Source organism: Myotis davidii, unplaced genomic scaffold, assembly GCF_000327345.1.
Source record: "Myotis davidii unplaced genomic scaffold, ASM32734v1 scaffold289, whole genome shotgun sequence".
NCBI lineage: Eukaryota > Metazoa > Chordata > Mammalia > Chiroptera > Vespertilionidae > Myotis > Myotis davidii.
Window position 1 is genome coordinate 91010 of NW_006299717.1, and position 13109 is coordinate 104118.

The window sequence follows — 13109 nt, forward strand, 5'->3', positions numbered from 1 at the left end:
ATGACACATTTCTAAATGCCAGGTCCCTTGAAACATATGCTGTGCAGATGTTTCTTTCCTGCAGCGACTGTGTCAAGTAGCAAGGATGGACCGGCTTCCGGCAGTGACCCTGCCATGCTTCCCAGAGAAGCTGAGCATGACAACCTCTACTAGGCTGTAGGCATCGTGGGTGCCTTTGAAGAGGCCTGGCCTGATGGGGTCCTCGGGGTGGCTCCGGGGGAGGTAGATGCGGCGGTAGTTCCGGCAGTTGTCATTCTGATGGTAGATGAGCTTCATCAGGATGAACCACAGCCTGTCCTCCTGGAAAATGTGCTCCAGCGTCTGCCCCCATTCTTCCCGCAGCTACGCACGTAAATCCTCTCAGCTCCAACCAGGTATCCTGTGGTGGTGCGTCAGGTTGCACCTGGTGGAGAACCCGTCCTTCCGAATCTGCATGTGGCAGCTGTGGGGCCCTTGGCGGCCATACGTGCACTCCACTGTGGCCGGTTTCCTCTCTGTCAGGCAAATTCTAAACACAGGCTTGAACTGCATTGAGTTATCCACCTGGGGGTCATGGAGAGGCAGGTACATCTGACCAATAATGAATAAGCTGTCCACCACTACATACAGCAGTCCTCCATAGGGCCAGAGGTTTATGTGCTGTTTCCCTTTGAGATTCCATTGCATTGGATCAGCTATGACTTTAATAAGGAATATAGAGGTTGAGCCATTAAGGAAAAGTTTGGAACTCAGTTGCAACGGTATTCAGTCAGCTCTTGAAATCTTTTTTCCCTAATTCGTAGCCCATCTTTAGGTATTTTACTTGGGGCAAACAGAATTGCCTTGTGAGAACTTCTGTCCTTTCATAGCTATTGCTATGCTCAGATTGTGGGATGGAATAGAGAAGCAGTGGGCACTGTATTCAAGCTGTGTTCATTTCATCTAGAAAAATGAACCTAAGGGTGCTTATAAAGCCTTATGCCCAATTGTCTTGGTTGCTGTACAGCATCTAATTCCGCTGTAAAGGTGGATCAATGCTGAGTGATTCCTTCCACGACCCGCGTGGAGTAGGGTTCGGTATCTGAAGGAAGAGCCGCACAACAAATGAAAGAAAGAGACACGAGATAATTTTGCAATACCCGGGGACCAGGCGGGCGAGTCCAGAAAGACTTCCTTCCTCTGCTCAGGTCTCACCAAGCTTTTGTTCATCTGAAGTAGCCCTTAGGGTAAGGAGGTTTTAATGACACACATCAGCAGACAATTTTCAGGAATAGGCAGAGTACCTGATTAACTCATCAACAGATCTCCAAGAGTATCTGATCAACAATAATCAGCAAAGAGCTACATAAGTACCTAAGGAATTAAGTGAACTAAGGTGGAGATGCTTCAACCATTATTACTTAAATTATCTGGGTAGTTCACAGTTCTGACCTTTACTAGAACTTCAAAGGTTACTAGCCTTTTTGGGGGGGGTCTCTGTCCAAACCCAGCTAGTAAAGACAATGAATGGACTCCGACAGATCAACAATTGCCTTGGTCAAGGGCTGTGTCAACATTATGTGATGTAAGAATGTCTTTTTTAAAAATTGTTTAAAGTATCACATGTCTGCAGTCATTACCGACACTGGATGAGTGAGTCTTATAGCTTCACACACGAGTCATTACCTCACACTCCCCAATACTCTAAGCCCATACTCCGAGTCCTTCTACCCCTTTGTATAAATTGTTATCTGGCTGCCACAATCTCAAAGTGTGTCTGCATGGGTGGAGCAACTTCGCATGGGTCTCCTGATCCCTCCACTCCCCGCAGAGGACCCAGCTGCCCTGTCCGCCTCCACATGCTGCTCTGCAGGTGCCGGGGCCAGCTTGCTGTTGGCCACCACCATCTCAGCTGGTCCCAGGCGCTGCTGGCGACACCAGCATCTTCTTGAAGGGCCTTGGCTGCAGAGGCAAGCGCACTCCTTCTCCATGCCTGGCCGAGTAAGTCTCCTTTGTATTTTTTAAATTTCCAATTACAGTTTATATTCAGTATTTTGTATTAGTTTCAGGTGTAGAGCGTAGTGGTGAGCCAGTCACATACCTTATGTACAAAGCGTCCCCCCTGATATTTCCAGGAAAATATGAAGGGATTGAGAAATACAACTTGGTAGTTAAAAAATAGTCATAGGGTCCTGGCAGTGTGGCTCAGTTGGTTGGAGCATCATCCCATGCAGTGAAAGGTTGCTTCTTTGATTCCAGATCAGGGCACATGCCCAGATTGTGGGCTTGATCCCCTCTGGGGGGCGTGTAGGAGGCAGCCAATTGATGTTACACTCTCAAATTCCCCTTCCTCTCTCTCTCAAAATCAAACTATTCTTCAAAAAAGTAATAGTCATGGGGATATAAATACAGCAGAGGAAATATCAATAAGGTTGTAATCTCTTCCTTAATGTTGGCTGGTGCGCTGACTCCTCCTGTGTGCAGGTCAGGTCCCCTCTGCCTCATCTCTTTATTCCAAATGTGGCTGCTGGTGTAACCTGACAACTCCTCAACTCGGTCTCATACCAGCTACCTCCCAATTTCCTCCTGAGGGCTTCTCTCTAAGTTGGGGGTACGGGATGCTCTTGGGAACTCACTAGGCATTTATGCCAAACAACCTGTTAATATGAGGTAGTTAGCATATGGGGCAAACTTGACAGCCTGGGAGCTGCGAGCCAATGGATAAAGGTATCCCTTTATCTTCCCTGGGTCCTGAGATGGATTTCATAAGGCTTCCTATGTGCCTCTGCTAGAGGAGCAACCAGTGGCTGTAAACAGTGCAGCCTTCTACGTACCTCCCTCTGTCCCTGTCCTTCAGTCTTGCCTGGGCTCATGTCCCCAAGTAAACAGCTGGCACATAAGCTTTTCCCAATTTCCCTGAATAGCAGAATTGAGACAGTGGCTTGATCAAGTTTCTGTCCATTCCGCTTCTGCTTGTCAACTTGAATCATTTACTTTATTCAAGGGTTACTTTTCCATCCTTTCATGGTCCTATCTAATGCTGTACTTATCTTAATAGCCAATAGGTAGATCTTCAGCTTTCAACTACAAGATGTGGTTAGGAAGGTGGAGGGAATGTGAAGCATGTTCATAGGACAATCCTGAGACTGGGATGGGGGTGGGTGGGCGGATCTCAATCACAAGACTAGGTGTTGCTTAACAGTATCAGGCTCAAGGGCCATTATGGAGCTAGCATGCCATCTCGGGCTTCTCAGTTAGTTCAAAATACAACCCTACCAAACTAGGAGGGAAGAAAAAGGGAAAAGGAAGACAAGACATACCTTCAAGGAATTCCCCTAAACTTGTATAAACCACCTCAATCTTATTAACTAGTGTCCAGTCATGTGTCCATAGCTAGCTGCAAGGAAGGCTGGGAAAAATAGGCTCTAGCTGTGTCCCTGTGCCTGGAGCAAACCTATTATTATAAAAGGGAAGGTATTGAAATAATAAGCAGTTTCTGCCATAGTGTGAACCTGACTTCAAAAGCGTCTTGTCTTTCCAGAGAGGCTGGAGTCCTAATCTCAAATTCATTTAATGAATGTATGATTCGGCCTGAGATGCAAGGGGTGGAAACAGGGGGTGGTCAAGACCAGTGCAACATTCACGCAGGTGTCAATAACCTAGTCACGGCATAAAAGGGAGGTGCCCTTCCTGGAACAGTAGGGTAGGGAGATTCTAGAAAAGGCTGTGTTCAGGAGAGCAGGAGAAAGGCCTAAGAACCAGCAAACAAGTAGTCAGATTAAAAAAAAAAGAAGGAAAAAGGAAAGGAGATGTGGGGCAAAGCTGAGCCTCAGTTGTTAACGTCTTCAGCTGACCCCATGTTGTCACCTTGGTCCCTTGCATAGCCTTCCTTTTCTTCTTTTTTTCTGCTTTTCTGTCATCGGGGCAACTCTAAGTCTTTGGAACGATGGGACAAGGAGCTTCTCTGGGTCTTTTTACATCAGGACACTGTTTTATTTTTATTTTTTTGTCTAAATGTTTTTATTTGAAACAAATAGGTGCTCCATGCAAGCGCTTACTTTTCCCCACTCCCAAATTAAAACAGAGCACATTAGGGGCATACATCATTTGGCAGGACAATTCCAATAGGTGAACATCCTTCGACTCACTATGGTTGGGTTAACTTGACTCATCAGCAAGCAGTCATTCTTACACAAAATATTAAAACCCCAAAGTACTAACATCACATAAAAGGAAGTGGTCTTTATTTCATTTATGAGGCAGTATGTTCTATAAATGCCAAAAGGTGGAAGGAGCACAAACGCAACCCACTCTTTAAAAAAACCTAAATAGTTCAAAGTAGAATTTTCCATTCCCCCCTACCCCTTTCTGCTGTAATAAAAAGTAGTGCTGGGATCTGACCCCAGATTTGGTTTTTATCTGGCCCGTGTACAAAGTGTTTGCCCATATGACTTGCGCCATTAGGGTTATGGGTAATAGTCCATTCACCATGAAGAGGTGTATCTATTCCTTCCTCCTCTTTTTGCCTTCATGCTCTTGTTCCTTAGGGCAGCTGCTATCTGAGGGTCTTTTAGAGCCACCGTGCTGTTTGGCTTCTTCCAGGAACTTGTCCAAACCAAAAGGATCTTCCTCAAACTGAACTGGTCCTTCTCTACCTCTTTGCCTATGGTCTGAACCAGAAAACTCCTTATCGGGAACGAATCTGTTGGTCTTCATTCTGGCTTCTAGATCATCACCATACATGTCCTTATCCAGATTTTTACTGGGCCTGTAAATATTCTGGGCCATATCTTTACCACCTCTCCAGGCTCGATCATACACATTGTAAATTTCATCTTCTCCACCTGCAAAACCACTGTCCATGCCCTTGGATTGGTTGAACAGCCTTTGGTCATATTGAACTTTGTTGGAAGTCTGGGGATTGGGCACACCAAGAGCAATGACCTCACTGATATCTCGATTTTCATTTCTCTGCCGTTTCGACCTCTTATCGGGCGCTGCCCTGGGAAGATTCCGGTCATGCTGTCTCTCTTTCCGCCTGTCATGCCGAATTTCATCCCTCTCACGTGCCTCCCCATCCTCTTTTTCCACATGGGTTTTGATCCCAGCTCTTCTCTCCCTAGCTTTCTGGGCCATTCCTCTCAGTTTATCTTCATGTTTCTCTTTTTCTTTCTGAGCCATCTTTCTCTCTACTTGGGCACGCATATCCACGGCTTCACGAGCCTTCCGATCAGCAATGTAGAGGGCTTCGGCCAGCTTAGCAAAATTTTCATTGATGTGAACTGTCTGCAATCCTCTTCCATCAGCAGCCAGACGTTTGTCTAATGGAACTGTATAGCCCTTTGCATTTTTCCAGTTTGAAATACACGGAGGAATCTTCCACTCTTGTTGCTCCTTCACAGTCATCTTTCGGCTAGGAGAATGCATGACAGGTGCGGGAGGAGACGGTGGTCCTCGGGGAATTCTCTCATTAATCTTGAACCTTGGAGGTTCCATTGGATCTCTCTGCATTTCCACCATATGAACAACCCTCTGTTTTGCCCCAGAGTTGAAAGCCACTCCTTGCTGAGATGGCGTGTATCGGATATACTGAGCGGGAGCCAGTTTATCAGCCGCTCGAGCTGGCATGGCCGCAGCAACCTTCCGTGATACAGATTTTTCTAAGGCCACCCTTGTCTTTTCTGTTATCTCTTTAATAGCTTCTTCATCAGGTCTTTGCAGGTCTGGGTCATCTGCATTCATGACCTCCTTGGGAACCAGGTCAGTGTACTTGCTATAAATGACCTTGTCTTTTGACTGTCCTTGCCAAGCAATGGCATCATATTTAATTTTTCCTTCAGCATCCACCTGAATGGCCAGTGCATTTGACATTTTTTTCTTTCGTCCCATATCCAGTGGATACTGGGCCACATGGATCTCTGGGAAAGCACCTCCATCTCCAAAATCCTCTAATAACCGAGGTATCCAGCCTTGCCGGTACCCGTATGGGGGAGGTTCTCTTCCGGAGCAGACCAGTGAGGTCTGCCATGATCTCTGGGATCTTGCCTTTTCTTCAGCCTCAAGCTGGTCCTGAGAGAGCTGAGTAGCTGCAGGTAAAAAGCTGGTGAGCGCCATATCTTTCAATTGCTTTCAGCGCCTGTGACGGGACCGAGGGCAGCACACTGTTTTATAAAATCATTTATAGTTCCCGTCCTGCGAATCGGCCTTAATAAAGCCTGACAGGTATTATTAGCATTTTCAAAAGCCAGTTGTTTGATTAGGATATCAGCTGCCTCTTCATTAGTGATTACTCCCTTGCTTGCCTAAGGGTCCCTGATCGGGCACCAATTGTTGGGGTCCAACCCCAGCAGGTCCAGAGGTCCCCAAAGGAGTGGATGGAGTCAGCGAAGAAGGAATGACACGGAGACAGCGTTCAGTTGATCAGCAGCCTAGCCAGGATCTCTAGCCAAGTTCTGTCTGCCGTTTATTGTCTTGTTACATCCGTATTTATACCAGTTGATTTTAATCCTGTCAATTTCTATTCCAAAGGTTAGGGCGTTTCTTATCTCCATTCCAGGGAGTAAAGAAGATTATGTAGCTTAAGGGTGATTGTTCATAGTTAAAGTGATTAACTACCCACCTGGCACTTAATTAAGGGGTTTTATCCCCTCCCTAACTTCAGGGGAAAATCCCTACCTGGGGAAACAACCTTTCTCGGAGAGGTGACCTTGGTTAAAACACATAGTGCTAAGGGGATCAAACATATTAAGAACAGTATGCTATATATTCCAGGTCCCTGAAACATATGCTGTGCAGATGTTTCTTTCCTGCAGCAACTTTGTCAAGCAGCTAGGATGGACCGGCTTCCGGCAAAATGGGGAAGTCTTGTATAAAGAAAGCAAAGCTCTAATAGCAGTATCCTCCCCCAATAAAGGAAAACCTACTGCAATGATGATGCTGTGGTAGCCTCTCAAGAGAGAATGCCACAGCTCACAACATACAGAAGTTTATTGAAAAATCAGATCATAAAACTACACGCTTTTTGCATTTTTTCTTCATTCTTATCTTTATATAGTAACTTGTAACCAAACAAACATTAGGATTCTGTGATTGTATGACTTATTTCTTAACATTTTTGAAAGGTGGCCACAGTGTCCATGAAATTAAATCCATGGGCTTTAAATTTGCTTCTGGCATTACTATGATGCCTTTAATTTCTGAGATTAGACTTCCTGCCTTATTACTCACATCCCTGAGTCTGGTATACTAAAAGAAAAAGATGCTTTTAATAAATTCAAAATGTTATTACAGGGGGTTAGTGGAATGAGCTACAATTCTTGCAGAAGTTTGTCCTGAGGTGGTAATTGATACTCCCCCTCCTCTAGCACCCATTCTGAATTTCTTCATCTTCTGCCTGTACTTCTGCTGTTCTGAGTTGCTTGCCTATTCAGATAATCCAAGACCATTGTTCCAAGGGGAATGAGGGTCTAGTTAAGTCCTTGTCATGCTGTTGCTACCTACAACATGGAATCACCAAGAAGCATCCCAGGTGTTCCAGACACATTTATCCCCCTTATGTAGCAGCAAAGTCAGTCTTAACGTAACAGTGGCCCACTGCACCCACCAATAAACTGCTCCTTCACTTGCTGGTCTACAATGAGTTAAGATTTAGTAGACCCTTTATTGTGTCTGCTGGTAGAGGCATTTCTCTTCCACTTCCTCTCAGATACCTAGAACCTCAAGTCCAACAATGCTTAAAGGCATGGGGAAAAGAAGCATCAATGCCTCACGTGGATCTAATGTGATAGAAGCAGCAGCTAGGCCTTCTACCCCTTGCCTCAAGGACCCATGTTCTCTAACCCTTGGGGAGAAGACACCATATAATAGCTATTGGTTTAAAGCATATACCTCATTCTTTTTTTTTTTAATATATTTTATTGATTTTTTTACAGAGAGGAAGGGAGAGAGATAGAGAGTTAGAAACATCAATGAGAGAGAAACATCGATCAGCTGCCTCCTGCACATCTCCTACCGGGGATGTGCCTGCAACCCAGGTACATGCCCTTGACCAGAATCGAACCTGGGACCTTTCAGTCCGCAGGCCGACGCTCTATCCACTGAGCCAAACCGGTTTTGGCCATATACCTCATTCTTAAAGACTGTGCCCAAGTACAGAAGGATTGTGTTCAGGTTGATTACTTGATGCCTTAGCTTTACCTTTAAGAGACTATTCTATTTTCACATCCTATTGGGCTTGTAGGTGATCTGGTAGAACCAATGATTTTCTTGGCCATGTTTTATTGTATATTTATTACTATAAGATGGATTCCTTAGTCTGCGACAAGTTACATAAGTGATATCTGGTGAGCCCTTGGGTAGTGCTGCTGGCTGAGCACTGTGAGCAAGAGAAGCCCATACTCAGAGTACATATCTCTTCACAGGTGAAGAGAGAGGGTGTTTATTTTACTTCTATAAAGGGAGCAAAGCGCCAGGTGCCCTTTGATGGCACAAGGCACCTAAGGTAGAGTGGGCTGTCCTTTTGATCGCTGGATGGCGAAAGAGGAACCGGGGTGGGTGGCAGTGGCAGGGCTGGACTGAGGACTGGCAAGTGGGCGTAAGAATGCCCTGATTGCAGGCTAGGCCTAGGGACCCTACCCACGCACAATTTCGTGTGCTGGGCCTCTAGTATATAATAATTCTTTCCACTAAGCAGCTTTCCACTTGTCACTGTCCTTTGGGGCTATGTACTCACAGGGCTATAATCCAGCAGCAGCAGACATTCTGCTAGCACCTTCACTGAGCTTTGCACTAGAGTTGGGTTTTATCTTGCTATTGGTTGTAGGAAGCTAGTCCTCATGAGTCAATACATGTGATTTTGTGAAAGAGATTGGTGATGTGGGGTCTAGATCACCTGCTTATACAACTTGTGCCCTCCGGACCTTAGACTTTACCTAATTGTACTATGTCCATTTTTTAAATGCTTTTTATTGTGCTCATCTGACCTTATGATTTAGTCTGTCTATACTAAGACATGATGGCCAGCTCCAGTTATGTAGTCATTTGATATTTCCAGGCTAAACCCTCAGTCTCTAAGAGGGCCCAGCAGTATGTAAACAGCTGTGTTATGACTGAATAGTTCTATGCTGCAGTTAACATGGCTTTGTTCCAGAAACTTTATGGCTTCCAAATTGTGGCTTTCTAGATGACATTCCTATTGCCTTCTTTTGCACCAGAAACATGTCTGCTATCATTGGAATTGGTGGGACCAACTGCCAGAACAGCTGGCACAATAGCCTGAATCTCCTACAAAGCTGTCTTCCTTTGGGCTCCATTTGAAACTAGAAGCCTTCAGAAGAATCTGGCAAATGTGTTGGAGCAAGGTTTGCAATTGTGTTATATATTGACTCTATCCAAAAACCATCAAATTTGTGGGACTTTTTGGTAGTGTGTGGGGGGGAGGGGTACAAGGTACTTTACCTTAGAGATGTCCTGGCATGTAAAGGATCACTAGAATCTTAAAATCCTACCAACTCTGGGATCACTCGATCTCTGTAGGGTTTCTCTCACCACATGTCATACCTGTCGTTCTAGGGCAGCCAGAAAACTTGCTATTCCTTTTCACCAGCATGATATCAGTGTAGAGGATTAACATGGTATTTTGTGGTATGTCAAAGTGACTGAGATCTTGCAATCATAGCAAAAGGGAGAGTTAACAGACTTGCAAGGCTGTGAAGTTGTACTGTTGTTCTCTGTTCTCTCAGTGGGGATTGAGAAGAACCTGTTTGCCATAGTTTCTTTATGCACTTGGTATGTTCTATATCAAGTCCATGTTGTGTTGGTATTATCATTACCACCTCCAGCAAAGCAGCTGCAATGGAGATCACACAGAGAACTATGTAATCTTTATCAACATTTGTCATAATGCAGTCATGTTTGCATAGTAGCCATAAATGTTATAAAGGATGTGGTGCTAGCGGCCTCCACCTTGAGTCTTTGGTGTTATTTCTTGGCAATTTCATCCCAGGATTCAGTATTCCTAGCATATTAGTTCGAAGGCCAAGTTCTTGAAATAGTATCCCTATGCTCTAACCCCCAGGCCAAGGAATCAATGGAAAGTTCGTTCAGATTCAAGTCTATCCATCCTAAGTATGCACTTGAGGACTCAGGAAATAATACTTCACTGGGTGGAAGATATATTTCTGAACCCATTGGACTTGCTGAGACTGCCTTGAGCTGCAACTCTTATCTGACCCCTACTCTGAGGGACCATAATGGCATTTTAAATCTCTTGATATGTGTTTCAGCTCAGACCTTCAGTAGCCTCTTGTGACTCTCCCATGTACAACTATGATAAATGGCTTAGGCAAAGGATTATAAGAATAGTTATGGTGTATACTCGTAATGACATCCCAGAGTCATCCTTTAAAGGGATCCAGTTTATTATCCTCAAGCAATGGAGTCTGCATTTGAGAACTGCTTTAGATCTGAAAACTGGGCAGAGGATTGATTCCACATTGCTGTGGTTAATGGCATGCTTCCCAGCTCTGGGGTCTTTTATCTACCCCCTCCCCTAGTCTACAAGACAGTTGCTCATCTTCCTCATCCCCTAGGAATCTTATTGTGTATTAGCCATGGCCAAGAGACGCCTTCAGGTCAAGATACACCAGTGACAACACCAGACTCACTGCCCATTATAGTCGCATTCATTTTGCCTCTAAAGGCTAAGTGCCAATCCTGGTTGCCATCATTCCTATCTCTACTAGGGAGTTCTGTTTCAGGGCAGCAGCATCATTCCTGGTCTACCAAGGACAGACAGCCCATACTGAGCTTAGATTTTTCTCTTGTCAAATACATTCTTTATTGGCTGAGTGAAGGGAATGTCTTCTGAGCTCACTAGAGGAAATGTAGCTGGCTGGTGCGTTTTATGTAAAAATGCTCCTATTGGGTAAGACTATTGTCAGCCTGCAGAACATTGAGCCTTACCGCTATATTCTGCTGGTAGTTCTGAAAATTCTACCTCAGTTGCTAAACGTCACTATGATGTCCAAGTTTCACAAAAAAAAAAAGCTCCCAGAAGTATGAAAGGCCAGTTTCAGGTATCTCCAGAATGTTAAATCCTAATCATGGGATGGTACCATCCTGTCCAGCTTTCTGTTCAGACCATTCCCTTTAACACCCTCAAGATCCATTTCCCAATTCATGTTATATGTCAGGTCCTGCTAATACTACTTCAACCACTGTATACTTCTTCCTGAAGCAAACATTATATTTCCCTCTTCATGTAATGCTGAGGGCTGTCCCTAGTTATTTAACTTCATGGCAGTGAGAAAGGGAAGGGATGATTTTCATAAGCATTACCTTGTAAGACATCTACCTCAAGTGAGATTTTAGCATGGTCCTCAGGCAATGGGCAGTGCTCTCCACTTGCAGATGGTAGGAGCCTGTTTTTGCCACCCTGGAGGTTTCAAAGGAATCTGGCCCAATGTTGTGCTCATTGACTGAAGGATAATTCTTCCCCAGGTCTTAGAGGCCTATTCCTTTATAGGGTCCATTGCTTTGAATGAGAGACCTGCTAGTAATAATGCATTAGGGTTTTTGCACCTGTACCATTTTTCAAGCCCAAAACCTAATTATTACAGCACTTCAGCTGTAAGACATGATGGTCTCTCAAGGTTTTCATAGAAGCCTTCTGGCTATCATCACATGCCTTGAGTTGGTTAGTTGGCTGCTCTGAGTCTGTCAGCCTTTTTAAGTCTTCCAAAGCAGCCAGTGCCAGCCAACTCCACAACTTAAAATCACCATTATACCTACACCAGAGGCCTGGTGCACAAAATTTGTGCACAGGTAGGGTCCCTAGGCCTGGCCTGTGATCAGGGCCTTCCAGCTGCCTGCACAGGCCTTCCTTTGTTCTGTGCCACCTCCTGGTGGTCAGCACATGTCATAGTAAGCAATCGAACTCCCAGTCTCCCAGTGGAATATCTGAAGGGACATTTTGCATATTAGCCTTTCATATATATAGATATATATAGATATATATATATAGAGAGAGAGAGAGAGAGATAGATAGATAGATAGATAGATTATATATATAGATTATACATATATATAGATTATACAAGGGCCAGAACTGTTGTATCACCAAAGTTTACCCTTCCTGAGTCTCATCCATTGTATCACAGGTAAGTCTCAGGAATTGACACTGCAATAAGCTGGGGGTTCTCACCACCCCACATACCAGCAGCGTTGCAGTACTGGTTGCTCTCAAACCTCTCTAGCTCCAGACCTCTATCTGGAAAGTGTGCTTTCTATGGCCTCTAACTGTCTTAGTTCAGCTTCCTTGAGAGAGCCCATGATAAGATCTTCAGTGCAAGTGGTCTGTTTTGGAATTAATACCCAAGAGAATGGAGGAAACCAGAAAAGTGATAAAGGATTTGTGGTTTCTGCCATGAGCAATGGGAGTTTGATACCAGTAAAAGTGCCTGAGAGAGATACAGGATGCCTTGTAGCATTGTCCGCTAGAAGCTTCGGAAGCGGGGACATTGATCTAATGGATTTTTGCATTTTATTGGTGGATGGTTGCTTTTGGGTATTATTAGCCTGAGTGCTATTGGGCTGCTCTCACTGTAGGCAGTTCTGGGGCAAGAAGTAGAGAATTTCACCTCACCTAGGTTCCCTGTGTATCAATCTCAGCTGTCGTGAAATTGTTAGTGGTGAAAGGGTACCAAGTGTTAACTGGTGGAGTCAGACCAGATCTAGGTTCAGCAACCTTGGTTCTTAAGTATGGCAAAGAAAAGAATTCAGACCCCAGAACTCAAATACAAGAGAAAATTTATTTACAAAGTCACAGAGCCAGAAAAAATGAGGGAGGGAGGAAGAGAGAGAGAGAGAGAGAGAGAGAGAGAGAGAGAGCAAACAGGCGGGCATTGAAGTCTTAGACTTGAGGGTTTTTATCTGGAAGTCTCAGGAGGATTTCAATGGAATATGCATCAGTTTGCCAGCTGTGTCCCATCAGGGTCATGGTCTCGAGCCATGGCAGGAGGTCATTAGTCATCATAGCTGATCCTAATATCAGCTATGGTGTCATCCTGGCTGACCTTGCTGCTTTTCTGGGCCTGGAGCTGAAACACAACTGAGGCTAGGTGTTGTCTCTAGTTTGACCAAAACTTTGTTTT

At 44.6% G+C, this 13109-nt stretch overlaps 1 protein-coding gene and 1 pseudogene across 1 annotated transcript; both read right to left on the minus strand.

Annotated features, from left to right (window-relative positions):
- The window catches only part of LOC102755147, a 2484-nt pseudogene extending 1899 nt beyond the window's left edge, over positions 1-585 (minus strand).
- A 3861-nt stretch (positions 586-4446) lies between these two features.
- LOC102772926 (SNW domain-containing protein 1) lies at positions 4447-6072 on the minus strand. Its single transcript, XM_015571885.1, has one exon. It carries the CDS (start codon positions 6070-6072, stop codon positions 4462-4464), a length of 1611 nt encoding a protein of 536 aa, XP_015427371.1. The 3' UTR covers positions 4447-4461.
- Between the last annotated feature and the right edge of the window lie 7037 nt (positions 6073-13109).